Source organism: Columba livia, chromosome 1, assembly GCF_036013475.1.
Source record: "Columba livia isolate bColLiv1 breed racing homer chromosome 1, bColLiv1.pat.W.v2, whole genome shotgun sequence".
Taxonomy (NCBI): domain Eukaryota; kingdom Metazoa; phylum Chordata; class Aves; order Columbiformes; family Columbidae; genus Columba; species Columba livia.
Window position 1 is genome coordinate 188,767,693 of NC_088602.1, and position 24,992 is coordinate 188,792,684.

Consider the following 24,992-nt stretch of genomic DNA (forward strand, 5'->3'; position numbering starts at 1 on the left):
AATTTATTTCAGTATTTATTTAACTATTAAAATATAAATTCGCCCTTTTATTAATGTTTTAGAAACTTAAATTACATTCTTGGCTAAGAAACTGGCCAAGGGAGACTATGAATTGTATTATATTTAGAAAGGGAGTTAAACATGCACATTTCCATCCAACAATCTATACAAACATTCATTTGGAGGTTTTTTTTTTTTTGCATAAAGGCTACTGATGGCAGAGTTTTCACAGTCTTATGAACTTGGAACTAAAAGTCAAGTACAAGAAAACCTCAATATTTGGAAAAATCTTTATTAGACATTTTTATTACAATATTCAAAAGTAAAAAAATCAAGTGATGCATGCAGAGCTTTCTGGCAGGGATCTCAGACAGGAGATGTGGTGAAGTACATTCAGTTTACACTGAAGTTCAAAACATATTCTTATTTTACAAAGACTTATTTAGAACAAATGTACAATAGCAATGTCTGTCATAGTTGTTAACAAAAATATAAAAATAAAAACATTCCCTTCCAATGTTTTTGTACACGATGTACAAGCAAAGGAAAAAGATTGCCTTCAAATCAACCCCTAGCTTCTGAAAGAATTTTGCTATGGCTAGTGTCAAAAGTTTCATAATATTCATTTAATAACTTGTTACAACTACTTTTTGTTTATGCATTTATTCACAGATTCAAGTAAGCTTTCATAAGCTCGTACAGCACTTTGGTAAACTGCTTGTTCAATTCCAAAATTGTTTGCTCTTTTCCCCATACTTTTTAGAGGAAATACCACTAACCACTTTTATTATTGATTCTCCCTATAAATCAATCAGTAAAGATATATTTTTTAGAGTACCCGAAAATTATCAGAAGATATTTAGATGAAATTTTAAATTACAAATTGCATAATCTATTAAACAGCCTTGAAAAATGCAAAAATAAACCATAATCTACTATCAGAATGATGATCTTCTTACAAGTATTCCATCTTGCTTCTGAACTTCCCTAAGAAACAGCTGTTGCAAATACTAAGTAATTTTGCTCTGATAGAAAACATTTGATTTGACAGGGATTTCTACATTAATCATCCTTGGAGAAACATGTCCTGAATCTCTTACAGACTTCTGAACGCAAAGGAAAACCACTAAGTATTTTTTCTAGTCCAGCAGTATTTACAATCCATGATATCACTGTTCTGTATCTCTAAATTTAGTCATACAATCTGATTATGTAAGGCAGAAAAGGAAGATCTGGGCAGTGTAATCTGACAGTAGATTTAGCCAGACATGTGAGAGCCTTTAAACTCAGACCCAGCTAATAAGCATGCTGCTAACTGTGGTACCCAATACGGCCACCTTAGAAAGCATTACCATCTAGCAAATGTCAATATGCACTTTACAGTTTTACACTACTTACTTTTCATGGCTTGACTTAAATTTTAGTGAAAATCATTACATGGTGACATTCGTAGTTCTGTCGGAATCTACAGTAACTAGTACGCATAGCAGTTATCCTAGTATGATTAACAGGAAGAGTTCTCTCTACATGTACATATCAGTGCAAAACCAAAAGAAGTCTCTAAACACAGACAACCTCCCTGTCAAACTTGCTAACTGAGAACAGTAATATATGCTTGCACAAAGTCGTCTGAGAGAAAGTTCATTGAAGAGCTCCTTTGCCCTATCTCTGCTAACATTGTTTATTTTAATACAGGAAAGAACAAAGCAGCGTAATTCTGACTATATTTTCTGCATAAAACTCACCAGTTTCAAGTAACCTCATCACCACCTTTTTGAAGGACAGATGGGTACCAGATCGCTTCCATCAGCCTGAGCCAAGCAGCCTCCTGTGAAAAGCTTAGCACCTCCACTTGCGCTCGGTCACAAGGCTGTACGCCAGGAAAGTAGTATATACATCAAAGCATAATTTCCATTCACATTAATATACAAACTAAAACATCATACGGGTTGAAAGGCACAAAGGTTCTTGTATACAGTCTCTGATCCCAAAAACACCCAAAATTGAACTCTTCTGGATTACTTCCTACTAGCAACACATCACTATACAACATCTTCAGCAATTGTAGTGTCAAAAATCTGGTAACAAACTCGAGGTTTTGTCGCATCTCTGACATTATAGGACTTGATGAAGCATTCCAGCCACGGCAAGTCATCTACAAACAAAAGCCAAATTACTGTTTAGTACTCATTTCTAACTTCCATAGGAGAGAAGTATAACTTGAACAGTATCTTAACTAGGATATCTAAATATATACAACAGTTAATAGGAATAAACGTGAATTACTAATTTTGAAATTCCAATTTGTATCTTAAAATATCCTGCACCATCTGAAATGGTGTTCAGTGACAACCTTCCAAGCCTTGCCCTTCCTGCCCCAGTGCCCCCCCAAAACACTTGGTACCAGTGTACCACAGTACAGGTCACAAAGACTTTCCAATAATAAAAACTCCTCTCCATGTGTCCCAATGAGACAATTTCCTTGCTCTCAAAAGGAACATTCTTTACATGCTTTTTGTAAGTATGGCAAAGACTCCACCATGGTCGTGGTGGTCACTGACAGCCATGTACTGAGAGGGGTACGCTCCAGAGGTCGGAGCTGCGGCAGAGAAGCAGCAAGCTTGGACACAGGTAAGTTAAGCACAACAGAAATAGAACTTCCATGACTGGATTTGGATTAAGTATTTGCTCAGTTTCCATGGTTGTTTCCTGTAGCAAGGGATGCTCTAGCTCAGCACGTGCTTCAAGAGTTGAATCTCATGCAAAGCATGTGCCATGTGCTGAACACCCTTTCCATTTTCCCTACCATGCTGCGGCATTCAATATAAGGGTGTTCTGGTTAACTGCCATCTGAACAGAAATGTTAGTGCCTGTATTCACACATCACTGCAAGCTACATGAGAATTTATTGAACCATTAGCTTTCTTTCTCAGGAGGGAGTTCTGCTGTTAAATAAATGTACCAAAACAAATTAATTGGAAGTCTCCTTACAGACTCCTGTATTTCACTGTTCTGAGTTTTGCTTGTGCCTAAGTTGAATTCTAAGACTTTGTATATGCAATAGCAGATTGAAAAACTCTTTCCTTTCCCATTTCCCTGTTAAAATAATGTCATACTGACCTAATTTTCTTCCTGGAGGGCAAAGCATATTCATTGTCATCTGCATCTTTTGCTGAAGAAAATTATTAGTTAAGATTTCAGAGGCAGGAATTTGGAAAAACTTTTCCTGGAAGAGAACACAAAAATATGAGGTGTTGGAAGAGGGGTAAGAAATCATTAGCCAGAACCCTGACTCCATGTTCTTTTATAATTTAAGGAACTTAAAATTATGCAGATAGGTTACACAACAGAATATTATTTCTATAACTATGCAGATACAGAAAAACCCCCAAACTTTCTGAAAAAATTAATAGTCTGTATTTCAGAACACCTGACTTTTCAGGGACTACAGTCACCCAGACAGCACACATTCCAGATATTCCTCATAAACCTCCATAATGTTATGGCCAGAGAGGACGGTCAGTCCTCTGCAGTCCTTGACTGCAGAGAGCAGAACTCCCTTAGTTTAAGTTTCATGTTTTGACAGTTTTAGAAACTATGGAGAAAGGCTTATGGTGTGGGATACACTTCTGAATGGAGAAGAAAAATAAAGAATGAAACACTTAAATGTTAAAGACATCTTTTCTATGTATTTTTAAGCCATATACAGTAAACATGACTAACAAAAGTCCCATTTGATTCCTCCCAAGTTTGTTACCTGATTTTGTATCTCCAAAGTCTCATCATCTTATACTTTCTCAAAGTGAGCTAAGGTTTTTGATGGCAATTTCTCCTTTTTGTTAAAAGATACAAATACAGAATAATATGTCTTCCTAAAATCTTTGTATGACATGTTTAATGAAAGTGATCAGAAGTTAACAAATAATCCAGCAGAAAAATGGACTGATCACTTTCTCCTCTCATTTTCCATTTCTTCTTCTGACTATAAAACTTTTCAATTTTTTCCTTCAATTACTTTTCCTATAAAGAGAAGAGGAAGAAAAGAACTGAGGGCATTCCTACAGAAGTGCGACTGGAAGCTAGCGTAGAGTTGCACTTCAGAGTAGCCCAGTTCCTTAGGTGTGGAAGGTGTTGGCTTGTGTTTGAAATACCACCAGCAGGAATGCGAGTAGCTGGCACTTCAGAAGAAATTGAAGGCCTTGTTCCTGCAGGTAACCTGCAGGATTGAGTAGTATCCGATAACAACCCGAGTTACCCTGAAGTAGAAATTTTTGGAATTCTGCAGAGGCCTCTTCTACATCATGGTGATATGAAAAAAAAATCAAGAATTACTGAATGGAGTTAAAAAAAAAAAAAAGGTAGTAATGAGATAACTAATCCAGAAGTTATCTGCATAAATCCTGAAACACTCCCATCATTCACACAGCATTAAGGCTGCCTAATTTAACATTGCCAATAAAAGGGAAACTCAGTGATGGAAATGTATAAAAGGCTAAGGAAATACCAAATGATCTACCTACAAGCTTCAGTATTATCTTTTTGCTTTAATATTCTATACTTGGATATCTTATTAAGAAATTACTACAAATTCCATTCTCTCTGTGTTAACTGACAGACACTATTAATAACATCACAACACTTGTAACTGTCCCCACAAAAGACTGCAGGTAACACGGAATGAATATTTTTGTACATACATTTGCTATTTTAAAAACAAGTAAAATCCAAACCCACAAAATCCCTACAGGCTACCGTTACCTAGATCTACTTACATAATCGAAAAGGTATGCATTTATTGCTCCTGTTCCATCAACCAGTGTAAACTTCATTATAAAAACATACTGGAGGAGCTCAATACCTAAAACTGAGTAAAAACATATTAATCTGTTTCTTAAAGTGACTACGGGCAACAAAACATAACAACTCAAGCTGACAATATCCCTCTGTTAACAGTAACTGATGAATACTGTATAATTGAAAGTACAAACTGACAGGTCAAAAACTAGAGGCTCATGTTTTGAGAGTGCAATTTGCCTAGAAACACTTTAATAGATGTGTCTGTAAACTGCAGAGAATTTTATACTCATCCAAGTAAAAAAAAAATGCTAATATTTGCTTATATCTTAGGTCCTACCTTGGTAGGATACTCCTGTTCTTTTACCCACAGTAGATTATAGGAGACTTGCTCTCAATTCACTGATAGGTAAATGACTAGTCATTCTCTCATTGGAAGCAGTAACTGTTATGCTGCAAATATAAAATATCTTAAACATACAAAGTTACTGCAATTCTGCATCAGTCTTTTCTGGCTACATTTACTTATATTGGCTAGTCATTTTATTTTCAACTGATCCAATATACTTGCAGGTTATCATTTGGTCTGAAAATATAGATGATAAGACAATAACATACATAAAATAATTTAAAAGCCAGAAAGCATTTAATGAATATTCATTCTGAGAATTAAATGTCAATCACAGATGCTGTAACACTGCCAGTTATATACTACTTTACATCTATTTAATAGAATATGACAGTTTAAGAGAACTAACTGTATTGCTCAAAAAGTTTCTTCTTCTCTAAAGTCTTTACCAAGCTTATACACTGCTAGGTATTTCAACTTAATATATTAGAACATAAACACAAAAATATTGTTTTCCTTAATGTGTTGTAAAGTTTAAAGCTCCATTTTAACCCCCGGCATTTGAATGTGTTGACTACTTAAAGTAACACAAGGAACACACAAAGCATGGAACACACATATATGTTACGGTATAATTACTTTCCTTTGAATATTATTTCTTGCAGATTCTCTGGAATATGCTTAGCATTGCTAAGGCTTAGAGAAGATAAAAATCTAACTTTAACTTCTCATTAAATACAACTCTCTTCAATTCAGGTCAGAAAAACTGTATCTTCAAAAGGAAAAGCAAGACTAACTTCTAGGAGTGCAAGTATGTACACAGTTTAAAAATGACATCTGCAACCAAAAATTCATATCTGTACTACAATACGTGTTAGTGACACCAACAATAAAAGAAGCTACTCAACATATAAAGTCCCTTAATTCATAGTGTAACGGTTTCAAAAGTAAATATGTCACTTCAGCTGCTAAAAGGTGAATACATTTTACAGCTTTATATTCAAGCATAACCATAAGTTACATGCTTTCTGTACAAAACTGCAACACAAGAAACAAAACTCTTTCATTTAAACACTTCATAGTCAAGACAGAAAAGTATTTCAGGAGAGTATCATGTCAGCTCACCTTGTGCTATTTCAGCTGGTTCCCATGATGGTTGTTGTTCTGCCGCAAGGGAACTCAGACTCTTGATAGGCTTTGGAGTTGAACACTGCTTGCACCTAGCATTTAAAACAAGATACTGAGACCAACCAAACACTCATTTATTGATAATAGAAGCTTTCTGCACAGAAAAAAAATAAAAAAATTCCCATTTCCTTACCCAGTGGGAATACAGAAGTATTTCTATTGCTGTTTAAAGTAACTATTTTAACACACACACAAGCTTTAGACCACATCTAAACCCTTAATGTTGCTTTTGAATTATCCTGGACATGAAATAAATCATTTTGGTCTGGGAAAGACCACCTCAGTGAATAGAAAAGAGGAAAACTATACATCAAGGCTGAAAGAGTTGCAGTTGTTCAGCCTGGATAAAAGGAGGCTCTGGAAAGACCTTATTGCGGCCTTTCAGTATTAAGGGGGCTTGTAAGAAAGATGGAAACTCTTTACCAAGGCCCATACTGACAGGACAAGGGGCAACGGTTATAAACGGAAAGAGGGGAGATTTATCTTAGATATAAGGAAGAAATTCTTCACCGTGAGGATAGTGAGGCACTGGAACAGGCTGCCCAGAGAAGCTGTGGATGCCCCATCCCTGGCAGTGTTCAAGGTCAGGATGGATGGGGCTTTGAGCAACCTGGTCTAGTGGAAGGTGTCCCTGCCCATGGCAGGGGGGTTGGATCTAGATGATTTTAAAAGGTCCCTTCCAAACCAAATCATTCTATGATTCTAAGCTCACCACATTGCTAAACATATATTCACATGTCACTACTTTCAATACAAACAACATCACACTTTGTAAAAGCAGGAATGAATCTGAACTTGTAGCATACAGGGTTAGAACAACAGGGTTAGAGGCGAAATGTGGCTTTATCCATGTTAAAAAAATATTAACTATGAGTTATTAAAAAAACCTCTTACACATGACACAGTAAGCAAATGCAAGTGGATGACAATACAGAATAACAGTTTTCAAAATTGTTCTCATTTGGCTGAAGAAATAAAGTTACAGAACTATTTTTTTCAAATTAAGCTTCTGTGCTAGTATATTACAATTAGAACTTAAAATAGTTATTATCTTTTAGAATTACATACAAAGTGCGAAAAAATTAATACTAGTTCTGCTCAAGTGATATAAAGCCAAGTTTAAAGAAGTTATTTTTTCCTTTAAAAACACTCAAACTCCAATAAAGTAACTTAGCTGTGAAGTTTGGTTTTTGTATGCAAGTGTGTGTATGTTTTTTTATATACATATATATATATATACACACATGAATATACATGCATATGCACACATAAATATTTATAGGGGTATTCAAGCTCATTCCTAGAGCAAAAATAAGTTTGCTTTTCAGTCTGCTACACAGAATCTTTTTTAGACTTTGCTAAGTATATGCTACTGATAAAAAAGAACAGGGAACAAAGCTCTCAAATGTCAACATACTTGTGAAGTTCCTTCAAAAATATCCTATAAACAATCATTGACTATCTTATAGAGCATTGGCTTCTACAATACAGTAATTTAAACAGAGAACTATGTCTGAAGGTGAGTTGTGCATAGCTGGGGAAATATATGGATTACGAAAGTGCAAGGGGAAATACTCTGTACTCCCAGCAGGAATACCCACATATTGCCTTTATTTAAAAAAGCTGTGGACAGACATATCTGGAAAGGTCAAAACAATATATGACCAAGAGAAATAATTATCTGTATGCGTTGTATCAGTCCCTTATGGGAAGCTTTAGGGTTCACGTGAAACAGGCAATATTTCTGCACAAAAATTTTTTAACTGCCCACAGGACTGACGTAGCGCAACACAGCGCTCTGCTTGAACTTGCTGGGGCTGCTGTGGGAGGACTTGGCAGCTGCATGGCAGAGACCGGTATTTCTGAGCTGGGAGAACACACAGCCGCCAGCTCCCGCTGAGCAGGAGCTCGGTGTTGCAGGACACAGCAGCAATATCACACCTAGATGTGGGCACCATGGTCCGCAGCTCTGCAACTGTGGAATCCAGAAACCTGCTGAAGTTGTCCCTACAGCGACTGATGTCTACAAATATAGGTAAAGCACTTTGCAGTGTTGTGGATCCAAATAAATGGCACTTAGTGAGGAAAGACTGTTCAAAATCCTGTATTTCTTCCAAAGTCCAAGCATTTGCAACACTAGCAATGAGAAAGAATGAGACATGTATTGATGGCCTGAAATTATTTCCCAGGTCTCTAAATATTATCTGTGTACAAAATCCCATCAGCTTACACTTTTAAAGCACCATATCTTTTGACCTTAGTCTAAACAGTAAGGTCAGAAAATAGAAGATCTTGACTAAAATAGTAAGATTTTGGCATTTTGCAGCCTGAAGAGACTTGTCTGTGCATTTCTGTCTCTGTGGTACGCTGCTCTAACCACGCACCACAGGTAGGACAGAACCCGGTGTGCTGTGTAATTAAGGGCTTAAGATTTATAGCAGAAGATGAAGTGCAAGTGCAGTTGAGTCCTTTGATACATAGTAGCAGTATGGCATTTCACCCCTGAACTCAGTACTACTGATCATGTTATATATTTTGCATCAAAAAATGTAGGTAAGTTATCCCTTGATAATGTTCTCTATTACTGCAACTACTGAAATACCAACAAGTACTTTTAACCTACCCATAATATTTTATGTTCCCTTGTAAAAGAAAAGGAGCTGAGAGATCTAGTAATTCAAGATCGTCTTCTGTAGATCTCACAGGAATAACACATTTGAATCTTTTTGTAAGCTTCCAGATTTCTTTTAGTGTACCACCTGTTCAAAACAGAAAAACACGGTTTTTTAAACTGCAATCAAGAATAAATTGAACAACTTGCATTTATTGGCTAATTAGATGTTGACTTCAGGACCTTCAATAAGAATTGAGACCCACTATAGAAAACTGAAAAAAAAAAAAGGTCCGTAACATTTTCATTCTTTTTCAACAACAGACTCAGTAAAGAAACAAACATGGACATTTATCAGAACAGATGCCTTAATATCTTTCTCATAGTTATCACTGTAGCCATTAAGTTGTATTTAGTTAGCATCACTTTCATGTAATTTCCGCTATGATTTTACTAGCAATTTTCTTGAGCAGGGGAGAATAAGTGACTTTTTGTGATTGCTCCTAAGTAAACTGTTTTATTAGATTTTAAGTGAAAAAATCTATTAATTTTTAACGAGCAGTTTGTGAAAAAGTAGCTGTTCAACTGTGTCATAATTGACATGTGGTGGGAAACGCAGAACCACCCAACTTGATGCTAATTTGAATGCTACTTTAATTGGGGCCATGCTAGGAACACAGAAGAAATTTAATATATTACAGCTGGAACCCTGAGATTTTCCAATTCCAGTGACAGGAAAAAGTTCTTTCAAACTTATTTTAAATCACATGAAAAGCTGTCTTCAGTGTCTGTAGTATGAACTGCAGAACTAATTATGGAATCTTTCTGACATATCACCGATTCAGTGGAAATGTGGTAAATTTATTACATTAACACACAGAGAACAGTTATGTGGAAACAGTTCAATAAAAAGATATTATTTAATCAGCTTCTAGTAAAATAAATCAACTTCTAGTAAAAAAAAGAAAAAAGGCACAGATATTTGAAATGGCTTCCCAAAAGGTTAGAAAACAAAGGTCCTCCAAGTACAGTGACATAGATAAAGTGTCTCATATGTTAACATACAAATTTAACTGGCATTGCTCAAAGCTCTCCAGAATTTCAACTTTGCTGTAATACTAAGTTACAGTGAGTAAAAGTATCCTGGCTTCTAAGAGACTGGCATAAAACACAGAGAACGACCAACGGTCGGCAATTATATGAATCACAATGATTTCATGTACAAATAATGAGGATATGCAAGGAGCATTAGTCTACTTGTTAGCTGTAACGTTTCACTCTTCAGTTCAACTGATCTGTAGCAATGGTTATGGATTGCCCTCACTCCAGGGTCACATAAAATTCGGGCCATTATCCAACTTTTTCCTCAATTCCAGGCCAATAGATGCTAAACACTTGAAAATGAAGTCCTTGGCCCAGCATAATGAATATGGGGATGAACAGAGTATTGTGCTGTAGGAGAGCAAATTACTTGTGCTTAACAAGCAAGCAGAATCTAGACCATGGCTGTCTAAGAAATGTCATGATGTGTTTGGCTTTTGATGGTGGTCTGTATCTGGAAAAGTGCTGGGAATATTTCTAGGGAGACTTCAAAATCTCCACCTGCAAAAGCTTAAATATAAAAATCAGAATAGGATGTATCTTTGCCAAAGTTCATCAACAATGTTCTGGGAAGAAAAGTGCTAAAACACTCATTATGCCTTTTCCTTGTGCTTCAATGTGATACACAGATAACCACATACCTAGCTGCTGGCATTTTAGTGTCTGAAGAAGATTTACCAAGTTATATCATTCAGTTATTTTAGGAAACTCGAGTATAAGTAGATTCTTTTATATTTTGTTTTCACAAAGATAAGGTTAGATTGCCAAAAAAAAAAAAAAAAGTCAGTTTAGAACATGCTAGAAATAAAGCACATATCAGAACTAGTTGAAAACAGAAGGGGTTTTGTCATTGACCCTTGTGCAAAGGACCATCTGGCTTACATTTGCTTATTCACATCTCTAGTTGAGCACAACTGAAAACTTCGTTTTGAACTTGGAATGTTACGATATGCAACTATTTATTACTTTTATTTTATTCAAAGCATTCTTTATTAGTATTCTTGCTAAATCACTTTGTTTAAAGTTCAGCAGCTAAAGTTCTTCTCTGAGAAAATCTGATAAAAACCAAACCAACCTCATGCTGTGAGAAGCTTTATTAATCTGAAACAACACTGACATCCAGAGGCTGACGAAGTTCATCGTAGGCTTGTATTATAAGAAGCCTCTCAGCACTTTTCTGCATCAGGACTAAAAACAAGGGTTTTTTTAGAGGACTCAGCAAGTTTTCAAATCAGAACTGAAAAATCAGTAAGCACAGTTTCTCATGGTAATTTTAGCAGAATCAACAATAAACTTATTGGTATAGTTTTAAAATAGACAGAAGCACCTTGCGAGACCTTCACAGCTGATTCTTTTTCCTGTTTGCACAACAGAAACTTTAAGTTCCAGCTGAGCTTTTCTTTCAAAATGCCTTTATGATTATCACTAGTTACACTGAATATAACTTCAATGTATCTTAACTTCGTAGATACTCTGAGTGGAAACTGTGCCATAAGTGGCAATTTGTCTTACCTTCTATCATAAGCAAAGTGTCTTCGGGCTGCTGAAGCATTTCATCAGGCTTTACAAAATGGATAACTATTTTCCTTTGTTTCTGGTCTCGTGTAGTCCACATCACAGAATCATACCAGGATGTATTGTGTAATTCCAGGTTTGGAGCAGTAACTGCAGAGCCTTGTAAAATTAAGTCAAAGTCACCTCCATCTGGAACTTCTTGCCTAAACCAATTCCAAAATGAATAAGTAAATTCTAGCAGCTTCTGCTTAAGCAATCTAGCAACAAGGAAGGTAGTACTCAAAATAAGTTTTAAAATACAGTCATCAGAGTTGAAGTATATACAGGAAAAATAACTTGGTTGTTATATCAGTTTAAACAATCAGAGCTGTATAGCAAATTATGACAAGATAATTAATTTTCATGTTAGTAAATATGTTACATAATCTAATCTTACCTAGGAGTGGAGATAGTCTAGTGGCTTCATCCACACACATATAAATCCAAAGAAAAGTATATCAGCTTGATGTGGTTTCACTTAGGCCTTAAAAGGGCCACACAACTGCACGCCACTTCAGAAGAGTGAAATGACCATATAAGCTCATATAACTTCAAGTTTTATGTTCTAGCATATTTTGGGGGGCAGGGGAAAGAAAAAGGGCAGGAATAGAAGATCTTCCCACGTGCACTGTAAAGGGAAAAATCTGCAACTCTGCATGACACAAGTTTCTTTCCTGTCCTGCTAGAGTGCACCACTCATGCATTTCCAGTTGTCACCCACAGAGAAGTAATGCAGGCCATTCAAATTTTACCAGTATTACCAGCAACAGGCAAAAAGCCAGTAGTTGGCACACAAAGAAAAAAAGCATTAGAACGATTTCTTGTAAGCAAGACAGACCTGCTGGCTTTAGGTGGAATATGACCTGAGACAAAAACGACAATGTATTAAAAAAAAAAAAATAGCCTCAACTCCTGCAGATTATTCTGACAATTTCATTTTTAAACTCAAAAGCAGCTGCTTCTACCACTGAATAGAAAAATTCTTGCCTATGAAACCAAAGTCTGATATTCTTCTGCTATGACTGTAGAACTGGCACGCAAGAGGTCCTCCTGAACTTCTGAGCCTGAACTTTCATTCCATGAACACAGTGCTGCTCACATGAGCTCTTTCCACCTTTGTTCCTGGATTACTATTTTAAATGCAAAAGCAATGAACCTAATATAGCAGGTCATCTTTCCAGACATACTCATTAAACTCTTCCAACCTCTACAGCTTGCCAGCAGATTTCCCACTGAGGCAGGAATGGAATGAATTGGGTTTGAACTAAACATGAGGATTTAAAATTCTCTAATAATGTGGATACATGAATAATACTAGATCCACATATATCGATATTTTGCTACTTACAGAGAAGCTTTCAGTCAAAGTCTAAAAACCAAAGAGACATCTCTTACAAGGATTTTATATCCCAAGCATTTTATACATCTTACTGCATGAAGGATCAAACAGGATCAAACTTGCATTGAGTGTTGTTCAGCCAGGCTCTTCAGCATTTGCAAACAACTTCAGATGTAGCAGGGAAAGATGCCCCTAAATCATGTTTCCTTCCTGGGCCACTCAGCTCACCCAAAAGAGAAGCTAAATTTCTGGAAAATCACTGCAATCAGTCCCATCATTGCAGCAGGATGGTGGTAGTAGTAGTGGGAAATATACTAAATGAAGGCTCATAAATCTATCTGGTTAAAAGCTTGCCCTAATTCTGTGGCAAAGAGAAAACAGTGATATGCTCAAAGAGAACTGAAGACACTAACAAGTCAAGAATCTATAAAAAGGCTACAGTAATCATGGAAAATTGTGGGATAAGGATAAAGTTCATAAGGAACAAACAAAATTCTATCAGTTGTATCTGCTTATTACTATAGAGAGTTGGCAAATACATCAGAAAAGTGACAAAAGTGGCAGAGATAGTTGGTAATTATCTCCTTTTTATACTTGGCAATAAAGACCATGTATTTGTCTGCTGTGAAGATGATGAAATGCTTCCTCTTTCATTAGCAACTAAGAGAGTGTTTTAACATCATCTGGATAAGGACCAATATTGTTCAAACTGCAAGCATGCTACCTTGCATCCAAAAGCTGTAAGAGACGACAGTAGGGGCAATTTCATGTCTCAGTGATATTTGTATCTAACAAATCCTGATTGCACAAAAAATTTCAAAAGGCTAGGAGAATTTTAATGTGCCATCACTTAAAGAGGGCAACAGTTTACACCAGTAACAATGAAATTGTTTGCTTGGGACTGATGATAGGTTAAGTCAGGCAAATAAAAAGTGATACAAGATTCAGATGATCATGAACAGCACTGTAATGTATGTCACTGAGTATTTTAACTGGAAATAGGCCATTTCAAACAAACTTTCTTTCATTTTTAGATGAATATACAGCAGAAATGGCATATGATTATTTGACTGAACACTATTTGATATAATGACAAATGGCATTAAAGGGGAAATAATAAAGATAAAATGGCAGTGAATTGACTCAAGTCAGATAAAAAAGACAAAAAAAACCAAGATGAACGATGTTTCCCTGAAAGTTTTAGATGAACGAAAGATTACTTCTTTGGAAGATACACTTTAGCCAAAGATATTTTATTCCTTCACTTGGAGACTACCACACATTTTTGCGTATACCTATTTTGAAACCTCAAAACAGAAACAGGTACTGAAACAGAACTTCAGTATGGGAAAAACTGCACTGCTAAATTTGAAAATAAAGAAAAAAATACTGTTTTGAAACCACTCAAAAAAGTCTGTAACTAGAACTCATCTGATGATTTAAAATTTTCCTAGCTGTTATCACTGAATTTCAACTCTCTGCTCAAAATACAAAATACACTTGCATTCAGCTCATTTTACACAAAAATGAAAACACATGGAAAATCTAGGCATCCCAAAGCATACAGAACAATTCCTAATTACCTCAGTTGTGTGAAACACTTACAAAGAGTTGCATTTGGAACAATGAAGTTTAATAGACTGATAGAGCTTCTGGGGTTTGTAAGTTCTCAGCTTTGCTCTAATGCGATACTGTTGAGGAGCTGTGCTGTTCAGAATGGTTTTCAGTTCTGTGTTATTCAAATCCTGATGATCTGTTAATACTGCAAAATAACAAGACAAAAAAAGAACCACGCATACCTTCTAAGCATCATATTTGGAATATGGGAAATGGCCACTGCAGGTACGTATTTTCCCTTAATTCCCACCTTCTCTCCCCAGCTCCAGCCTCAGTTTTATCAATACAACATTTTACCACAGTCTTTAAGATAAATCACAATAGATTGTGTGAGCATGGTGTACTTCAGGGTACAGAAATTCGACATGTAGAAAAAAAACAAATGAAAGTACAATATACAAATATGTCATATTATTTTAAAAGCAGAATAAAACCAACATAACATTCACAAACTTGCACTCCTAAAATAGCTGTTACTATAATAAGTAAAAGATATTATTTCAACATTTGAGCTGATGTCTCAAAAAAATTTCTGCTCTTTAGCAAAAATAAAACTAATCTTGAGGTTAAAACGTTTCCTACCTGTAACAGATAACTGCTGACATCTCTGTAGGTGTGATTCAAGATCTAAAAATCAAGAATAATTTCTTAATTATTTTCCTTCTTATCTTCTTTATCATGTGGACACACAAAACAGATAGGTAGGCAGATATACAGAACAAAAAGCTGAACAAAGGAAAGTGGAAATCCTAATATTATATGCAAACAATGTATGTAGCAAAAGGAAAAAGTAAACAGGAGTCAAACACCGGATATCAAGAGTTAATATATGTGAGGAGGAAGTAATGCATATATTAAATTGCAATGCCCATCAAAATGAACACTTTTCAAATGTATACAATGAACAATCACACTGACATAAACTGCATTCATACCTCTATAATCTTTCTGGACCAGAGCATACAAAAATGATTCTAAAAAAAACTATGGACTGTCTGGTCCCTCCTCTGAACAACTCTGACTACACATACACCGTGCAGTAAACCTGAGCACTGTTTTGGTCTAGACATGAAGTATTTATTAATTCTTGACTTTTGCATCCTTTTACAAATATCCTGTCACAGTATGTTGCCAATGGCTAAGTAATAGAGGATTTTAAAAGCTACAAGCAAAGATGCAGACTATGTCCAACTAACTTCAGAGCTTAATTAACTTTTAGTTATTTTTATTCTGGACTAAAACAACAACAACAAACTTCATTAAAATAATAATATTTGATCTGTGGAACTGTCTATATGAGACTATTTTTCTGTCCAATGGATTTAGAAGGGCTCTTCAGCAAAGAGCTGTTTAATAGTGTTTCCAGTGCCTGTCTCTGAGGAATCCCTGTTTAGAGGGAGGGAGTTACATCCCTCTGCTTTATGATTTAATATACTATGATGAAGAACACCATCTGTGTTTAATAATTTATTCACTACTGCCTATTAAAGTATTTTTCCTGTATATGAAAGGCCTCTGCTGTGAGACAGGATACATCATCTTCCAGTCTAATAATCCAAAAGAATTCTCTAAAGCTTTGCATGTGAAAGTAACATTACACACTTAGAAAAGCAGTAACTGTGACCTTACCTTGACCATACACATGTTAAAAGAAAGGGCAGATCAGCTTTCAATTGCTCTTACCTGTAATATTGCTAAAAGTGCCATCTAATTCCAATGAAGACATGCTTTCCATATTCTGACTCTCTGCCAGATCCACTGATTCTAAGAATCTAAAAATAAATGGTTAAATATTTAATAAACTAGAATAGTCTTTCACACATATATATAACTATACATACATTTAACTGTTTACTAATAGACAGTTAAAACATTTAGACATGAATTCTCAAGCAGAAACATAAACTTCAATTGAGCCAAAAGCTAAAGGAGTGTATATTAATGATGCAGATGAGACACACTTTTCCAAACCTCTTCTGGAATTTTAAACAAATTATAGTGCCAAAATAAATCTGTACACTACTGTAAACAGAATTCCCGATAAAGGAATGTAGACTTTGGTTACTTAGTCTTTCTTTATGTATATACCACATTTCAGTAAAGCATTTATATTATATGCTTCATTTTAACATATCTTAAGTCTGATAATTTCAAAGTAAAACATAGGAACATGCTTAAAACATGCTCAACTAATTTGCTTAACCATAGCATTTATATTTAAAAGATTACATTCCACCATGAAACTGATTAAGGATGTTAATGTGGCCAGGCCTTATTATTACAGCACTATAAAATAGAAATACAACTTACGCTTTCAGTTCCTTAACATCTGGGTTACTTTCTGGTAAGACTCCTATTCCTCGACCGTAACAGGTGCCACCATGAAGATGAAATTCTATACATGAGACATCACTGTCAGAATTTGCTTGTTTCGTATGAATACTGTAAATTCTCAGAAAACTTCCAATCTTAAAAAAAGAAAAAAAAAATATGGTAACACGAAGTTAGCTATTTACTTGGAAAATTCTAGGCCTCATAAAGCTCTTTCCTGTGTTTTCACTGAATCACAGAATAGCTGAAGTTGTCAGGGTCAACTTCTGTGCCCAAAGCAGAGTCACCCAGAGCAGGTTTCTCAGGGCTGTCTCCAGCTGGGTTTTGAATCACTTCAAAGGTGAACACACAAAATCCTCTCTGGGTAACCTGTTTGTTTTGCTTTATCAGACAACACTACTGGCAGAAAGGCTGATTCAGAACCAGAACACGCCTTCTTACTAAATCTGTTTCTCAAGCAGTCTTCAGAAGACAGATCAAACGAGTCAATATATTCCTTTCCTGAGGGCATAATTTGTCTTCTATATTCACAACACAGCCCTCCAGAGACTGACATGCTGTGATTTGTCCATGTATGATCGCACTCAGCAATTGACCTCACGTCCATCTTCACGCATAGCATGTTCTCTGATTACGTATACAGGCAAACACATCCTCTTACCCAGATTTCTTTATCATATCTTACAGATAACATTTTTTTCAGCACGATGTCAAAAGGCAACATGTGCTAGAAATTTGAAGATTTTGGCACAGTTCCTAACTCTACTAGATTTTCTACTCAGGTACATGGGGAATATAATTCTCTTTTTGCTTAGAATTATTTTATGTTCTCTGAAACAATTTGATCAAGCTACAAACATGGACTTAGGCTAACTTACACAAGTACCTATTAAAAAAAGAAGTTATGGAGTGTTCAACATTGAACATATCTTCATAACTTTGCTTTTATTTCAAAATACCAATCCCATTATCATCCCCACCCCACCCCCAAAAAAAGAAAAACAAGAACAAAAAACCCAACACAACAACAACCAAGCAAAAACGCAAACTAAAACCAAAGTTCTAAGGGTAGATAACCTAGAGACTTAATTATACAGTTAATTTCCCTTTGATGTGTTTAAAAGGCCTTTGAATCAATTAACTAGCAATCAATTTTTTTTTAAATATAACCTAAGATCCAGCTGATGGTTGGCAAGCTACACACACTCAATAACTTGGACTTATGTTCCCTTTAAATATCTTTTAAATAGCCCTACATAAATGATAAATTATTTTAAATTGTCTTTAACTAACATTGATATTACAGCAGCTAGTCTGTTAATTCTTATTTCAGCTTCAGCTCCTGCTTTAATCAGTAGAAACCTAAAAAGTATTCCTATTAGATGGGACTGGCCAGGCGTTAGTATGACAATTACATATGTGTATATATATACGCATAAAAGCAGACAGAGCAGCATCTTGATGCTGGAATCCTCCTCTGTATGACGGAACAGACTATGACCATATAATGCTGGTATCAAACTGCTCTTTTAAACAATAATCACACATGAAAAAGGCAGCGCATTTTCAAAGTCAGGTGGCCAGGGACACAAAAAGCGCACTTCAGTCTGCACCTACTTTGCTTCTGGTATGGAGTTCTTACCAGATTTTTAATTGATCTGCACCATTAGGGTGCTGCTCATTTTGCTCATTCAAAGCATATCAACAGGTCAGCTTGTGCATCTGGATGGCAGACAAGAGGCTCATCTGGAGGCTTTTTTTTCTTCTTTCCACACGATAAATTTCACTTAATTATGTTTATTATCCAAAAATACAAGAGGCAGTCATATTATAAAACTAATCTGATGACTATGACAAATGCTTTTTGAGAAAGTTTTTTAAAAATTCTTAGCTAAGTTTTGTTTATCAAATAACCTTATGTCAATACAATAGTGCCAAACTACTTAGTTTTTCTTCAAGAGTAATTTATATATAAGCAGCAAAAAGTTGATTATAATTGAAGAACTTATTTCTTTAAAAAAACCCCACAACCTATGAAAAAACAAAATATTTACTGTAAGTACAAATATAAAATATTAAACATGGGAGAGGAGAGCCCAGAAAACAATATGTTTCCTTTGCTCTCTAAACTCCCGTGCTGAAATTGACACAGAAGTCCAGCAAATTGTTTCAGTGCAACAACCAACTTCCCAAGATTTATGATCACTATCAAAATGTATATTCCTATATATGCATTTCATTAGATCCCTTTTATGAAAACGTTATTATTTTATATATTTTAATATCACTCAGAACTATACTAAAAAAATGCGTTATAATCAGCGTTGCCAAATATTGAAAGGTGACAAATTGAAAGGTGACAAATTTCAGCACAAACCCCCACATCTGACTGGGCAAGCTGAAGTGCAGTTTCTGTGAATTCCTTTCAGAGGCAGCATTGCTTACTGTTAGCAGCGGCGAGCAAATGCTGGTGCTGCGGCTTAAAAATGTTCCTGAATTTCTGTTGTTTACAGAATGCCTGTAGTCCAAGCACACTTTATAATTTCTTTTCAGTCAAGTATATAATATACTTTAAAGTGAACATAATGATTTACAGAGCCATCATTAAATCTAGTACAAAACCAACTCCTTACTTGAATTTACAGCAGTTCTGTTTATGAACTACCTATCTCATTTAGAGAAAGTTAATTTAAACCTAAAGCGACAAGAACACTTTTCTTGCAGTAATATAAACTATACTAATACCCTATGTGCAGTCAAATTAAAATATGACAATTTAAAAAAGAATTAAAATGAAGAAGTGCCGTATGCAGTTTTCTCTAAGTAGCAACTAAAACAACTTTTTAGCATAGCAAATTCTCGTCATTATTTCAAAGCATATTGGGTTGTGTTCACATTTAAGGCACTGAGAATTCAGAACAGTCATTTATCACAGCTGTTTAATGTCCCTGTTTGGCCAGAAAAACACTCATGACAAGAAGCTGTCTTTATCTACAGGATAGCAAAATCATCTGTACTGATTTTTATGCCTATTTTATGGCTGATGATACTCAATGAGATTTCTTTGTCTTCATTTAATCATATCAAGTCTAATTTTACTGACTAAACAGTGCACAACCGTTTACAAATGAAAGGAAGAATACACACAGCATTTGTGTGTGGTCCTTTGCAATAAAAACTACCAACTTAATTCCATTAAAGGGTTTGGAGGACTTGGGGGTGGGATGAGCGGGTATTGTGGATTGTTTTTTTTCCCCTTTTAATGAGTACAAAGACAGAAATGGCGAAAATAACACGGACGGGTCAAAGGAATGCTACCCGGGCCTGAAAAATATGAAGCTCGATAACAATGGCCATGTAACTCATTTAAGTCGCAGGCTGGAAATGTGACTCAGATACGAGAAAAGCAAGCAAGTCTTAGTCCAAACTACTATCAAAAAAGACATGCCATTGCACACAGTGGGAGGAACAGCTGAAAAGACTCAAATTCTGCTCATATATAGCATCAAACAACTACTGTGAAACAATGGAGTAGGACTTGTAGGTATGCAAAAGGCTAATTGTTTGAATTGTACTATCCAGAAAATGCATGGCAACACAAAACTGATGGTATAAGCCATAAGAGTACCACAGTCTCACGTATTCAATGAATGACAGTCCATAAGAAAATCTCCAACATGCTGTGGACAGCTGGACTGCTCCTGTGCACTGCCTGACCACTGATGCTCACTCACCTCGATGCTCAACCATCTATTAATAGCGAAATGCCCCAGATGCAGAAACCCATGTCACAGACCTATTTCCAAGCTCTGTGGCAAGGCCTGAGTGAACCCTGAGAACCTCTGGAAAAGCTGGAATATGAAAGGCTACAGCCTACGAGGAGCAACTGTACTCCAGAGAGTCAGCGCTGCAGGCTGGGGTTCCTAGAGTAACAAGAAAGCCTCATGCACCACAGGGGAAGAGGGACATTCAGGAAAAAGTGGTAAACACCACTGTCTTTGCTTAGCTGTAGCTCATGCTTGAGTCTTTATGCCCCAGGAAATAATCTACTTCTGAGATGAGATTTCCGAAAATTCTGTTTATGCTCTGCTAAGGCAGTAAATGCTGAAAAGTCACAATCTCATCTATCAGGAAAGGAAGGGCAGCAAATATAGGGAACAAAAGGTCTACTCACAGTACCAAGTAGTGTATTTTCAACATTACTAAAGTTCTCTCAATCGAAAATTGTAAATATTATTTAACCAACTCAGAAAATGGGGTAAAACGGTCATATCTTCTGTGTTTTCTGGACAGACAATCCAAACAAGTAGCTTTTAACAAATTCTTGTAGGAATATCCCTGACACTCTGCCCCAGGATTTGCTAAAAATTCACTGCGCTACATTACCCACTTTCTCTAGACTGTAGTGCTTACTCAGAGATCCCTTGTTGGAACATGTGCCTACAGATATAATTTTAAAATGAGAACATTTTTTTCCCCTCCTTCAATCTGCCCTTCTGGTATAACAAGGCTGCATAAAACAGATTGTTCCTACGTAAAATATCATTTCAGAGCTGCGACTGTCACTGCAAATGGTACACAGCAACAGGGGATAGTGTAACCTAGCAATGCCGTAACATTTTACATTAATAAATGCAATTCTAAGCTACTGTGAAATGCGGAAGAGATGGCTGAAAAACAACGCACTCACATTGTTTCTGAAACCATAAGCTGGCAAAAGATCTAGTAGAGTTTTTATCCATGCTGGATGGATAGTGTTCATTCTCGGGGAGCTGCACATGCATGCACTAAACGCCTGCCAGTTTTATACTTCTACAGAAACCATTAAAAAAATAATCTTTGCATAACAAGACTGTGAAGTAAATAAAATATAATACAAATTAATATACAATATTTCTATTTTACTTTCTTAAAATATGAAACAATTTCCATTAGCAATTAAAAAACAAACAAACAAGCAAAAAATCTTTTATTAAATCTTCCACTTTAGGAAGAGTTCTCCAAAATTTTATCATCTCTAGACTATCCTGTGAAACGAAATTAGCTGTACGTATTGCAACCTGAACTTAATAAATCTTCCTGAAGTTTAATTGTTAGGATATCAGCGCTTTTTCTTCAATAACTTGACTAAGACAATCCACTACAAAGCAGTGTTCAAAAATGGTCCAACTTAAACCTTCCACAAACTGTGTGAGTGAAACTACTGAATTTCGGCCATCTCCAGAAAGAGACGAACAGCCTGTGTTGCTCAGTAAGTCAAACCAGGTTTCTTAACAGTTTCCTTTGACATTAGTGGTTCTGCTATACAGTGAAGTATTCAGCAAAGGCACGGACATTTCAGAGATATGAAAGAAAGGCCTCAAAGGAAGGAAAAAATTGAGAGAGCTGATGAAGACATCCCACATATGCAGTAGGAATTCCTGAATATAAATGGGAGAGGGTAATACTGGGAGTATCATCAGCTACTCAAGAAAACATATTTTATTACTATTAAAATATTTTTCCATTAATTTTCCAAGCATATTGCTTCACTGCAACGTCAGAAGTTATTTGTATCAATACATTACAGCAGTTAGCATGAGAAAAGTTCTGAAATACATTTGTAAGTTTTGTTATGAATTCTTACACAAAGGCAAGTTATTTTGCTATATGTCATTTACTTACAAATGTATCAATTTGAATTGATGTCTGCTGATAGCCCCAGACTAACAAATGGCTATCACTTATCTTTATTTTGCAGTAAACACTTTATTGAAAACAATGTTTGGGTATAGGAGGCAAGGCATAAACTGAAAGACGTATTCTTTGCTAATTTACTGTATTCTGAAGCAAGATGGCAGTATTGCTGAAGATCAAATGTTTAATTATGTTGTTGTTTTCTCTAAGCATAATCAACATTACTGACCCACTAAATGAAGACTGCACTGCAAATTGCCAAAGTTTATAGAACAGAAAATCTTTTATTGACTTTAGAATTACGGGCCTTTAATAGGACTGCAAGTTAAACCCCACTTTATATAATTTAAAAAATAATTCTAAAGCATAAAAGACATATTCTGAGTGCATTATTTTCACACGATTATATATGGTATTACAATGCCTGGCAAGAACTGCTTAATTAGAATAACTTTTTCATGGCAATTTTAGAGTAATGAGGCTGTTTTACACATGTTGAAGAAGTTTCGCATGCAAATAAATGGTTTGGGAAATATAGTGAAAGATAAAGAGGAACATTTGAAACTAATTAACAGCAGAATTAAATTGATACATTTTCTGAAGTGAGTTCAAAGCAGGAAATAGGCCAAAAAATGAGTTAGAAATACCAAACTGTTCATTACCTTTAGTGATTTTGCCAGCTGTACATGGTTATCATAGACTAGAATATCCACCGTTAGATTTCGCAGATGATGAAGAAGAACTGTTTCTCCTTCCAGGTCTCCTGTTTCCACAGGCACCTTCCATGTTGGGTAGGGACATTTTGTGCCATCCCAAACCTGCAATGCAAAGGAACTACTTCAGTTTGCTCAGAATACTTTAGACTGAGATTTTAAATAGCGCTCTTTTTTTAAAATTGTTGTTTGATTAAAAATTGATAATAATAATAATTGATTAATAAGAAATCTTTATTGGAGTCTCCAAGTCCTTAAATTAGATTTTATGCTTCTTGTTGTTGTTGCTTTTACTTTTATTATTCTTGAGGATAAAACATCCTTTATAGAGAATATAATGAAGTATTAAGACTTGAGATTTATTTCTATTAAAGAAACCAAATCAAAACAAAATAGCACTAGCAAAACCTCAACTCTTCATCCAGCAGTTACAATTATTATAATTCACCATATGCAGAACTGTCAATATTTAATATTTTAACCCTGCTACAGGTTTTTTAAACACTCCAGCTACAGTATGTGAAGACTGAGTACACAGCGTATACTCCCTTAATTACTGATGATCACCTATATGAGTATACACTGCTAGTTATCCAGAATGTACTAGAAAAACATCAGTATTTAATACATAATAAAGAAGATTTTAGAAATTGTTTGCCTAAAGCTAAATTCTTAAGACACTTAAAAATTAAAACGTCAATAGAGCTATTTTTGAGCTATCAAAGTTACTGTGAAAAAGTAAGATTACCAGCAGACTTAGCACTTTGGAATCAAAATCTTACCACTTAAATCAAATATTAACATTTTAGTGATAGCTCCTTACAATCTATTCTGTAAACTATGGTTTCCTGAGTTCCTGAAGATATACTCTTTTCAAAGACAAAAAGGAATGGTCTGAAATACTGGCAGAGAAAACCTGGAGGCATGAGGACTGTAAGAGTGAAATGCTGCATTTCACAGGATTTCATGCATATAGGTTCAACAGAGGCTAATTTTCAGACAGTTCGTGATATTGAGGCATTTTGTCCCATGAGTGAGCTACTGTAGAGAGTGAGAAAAAAAGACACCACAGCTTAATTTTTAAAGCTTTTCTACCCCTTATGCTTAACTGCTGTGGATCAAAGGACCCACAGGAATAGATCTAAGAATCAGCAAAGCCATGTGTAAATACACCAAGAATAACTCATGGTTGAAATACTCATTCTAAATCGAGAGATAAAAGGGTAAACTGTTCACAGTGAAAATGACCCATAACATCAAATTAACATTCCCAAATGGGAGTGTATTCGGAAGGACCTAGATAATGAAGTGGTAAACACTGCCACAGATTTAAAAAAAAAGCCTATTATCTTCTGATCCTGCAGCATGAAATACTTAAAACCATCTTTGAAAGAGAGGTTGCCCATTGCTTGAATTATCAAACCTTTTCCAGAAGTGAGCTTGAGAAACACAGATTTAGTGCATACATATTATTAATTTAGTCACTGTGACTAAATAAAATAACCTCCAGTTTGTCACGCTTTCCCTTATTTTTCAACTGGCTTTACTTGGGACACTTTGGTAGTTCTACAGTAGAGAGATGGATCCAGCAAATCTATTGAAATAACCTGAATACTCCCTGTCAGATACAAGGATGACTACTTAGCTTTAATATGTCCTTCACCAGAGGACCTAATGGGGTTAGCATCGGGCCACCTTTTGGAGGGATTTGTAAGCCAG

The 24,992-nt window shown here is 35.5% G+C and overlaps 1 protein-coding gene across 11 annotated transcripts in view; it reads right to left on the bottom strand.

Moving 5' to 3' along the window:
- Positions 1 to 275: 275 nt before the first annotated feature.
- POT1 (protection of telomeres 1) overlaps positions 276 to 24,992 on the bottom strand; it is a 66,739-nt gene continuing 42,022 nt past the window's right edge. For 8 of the 11 annotated variants that reach the window (XM_065048877.1, XM_065048884.1, XM_065048875.1 and 5 more), the window contains 11 exons: positions 23,223 to 23,378; positions 16,864 to 17,021; positions 16,237 to 16,325; positions 15,136 to 15,180; positions 14,542 to 14,698; positions 11,556 to 11,761; positions 8,955 to 9,090; positions 6,269 to 6,363; positions 4,773 to 4,864; positions 3,121 to 3,226; positions 276 to 2,155 (listed from right to left, as the gene is read on the bottom strand). In XM_065048877.1, coding sequence (XP_064904949.1) covers positions 2,043 to 2,155; positions 3,121 to 3,226; positions 4,773 to 4,864; positions 6,269 to 6,363; positions 8,955 to 9,090; positions 11,556 to 11,761; positions 14,542 to 14,698; positions 15,136 to 15,180; positions 16,237 to 16,325; positions 16,864 to 17,021; positions 23,223 to 23,378 — 1,353 coding nt within the window. In that variant the 3' untranslated portion in view covers positions 276 to 2,042. Of the gene's footprint in view, positions 2,156 to 3,120; positions 3,227 to 4,772; positions 4,865 to 5,227; positions 5,248 to 6,268; positions 6,364 to 8,954; positions 9,091 to 11,118; positions 11,232 to 11,555; positions 11,762 to 14,541; positions 14,699 to 15,135; positions 15,181 to 16,236; positions 16,326 to 16,863; positions 17,022 to 23,222; positions 23,379 to 24,992 lie in introns of those variants that run through there. The other 3 variants (XR_010469583.1, XR_010469582.1, XM_065048882.1) reach the window with 2 other exon arrangements.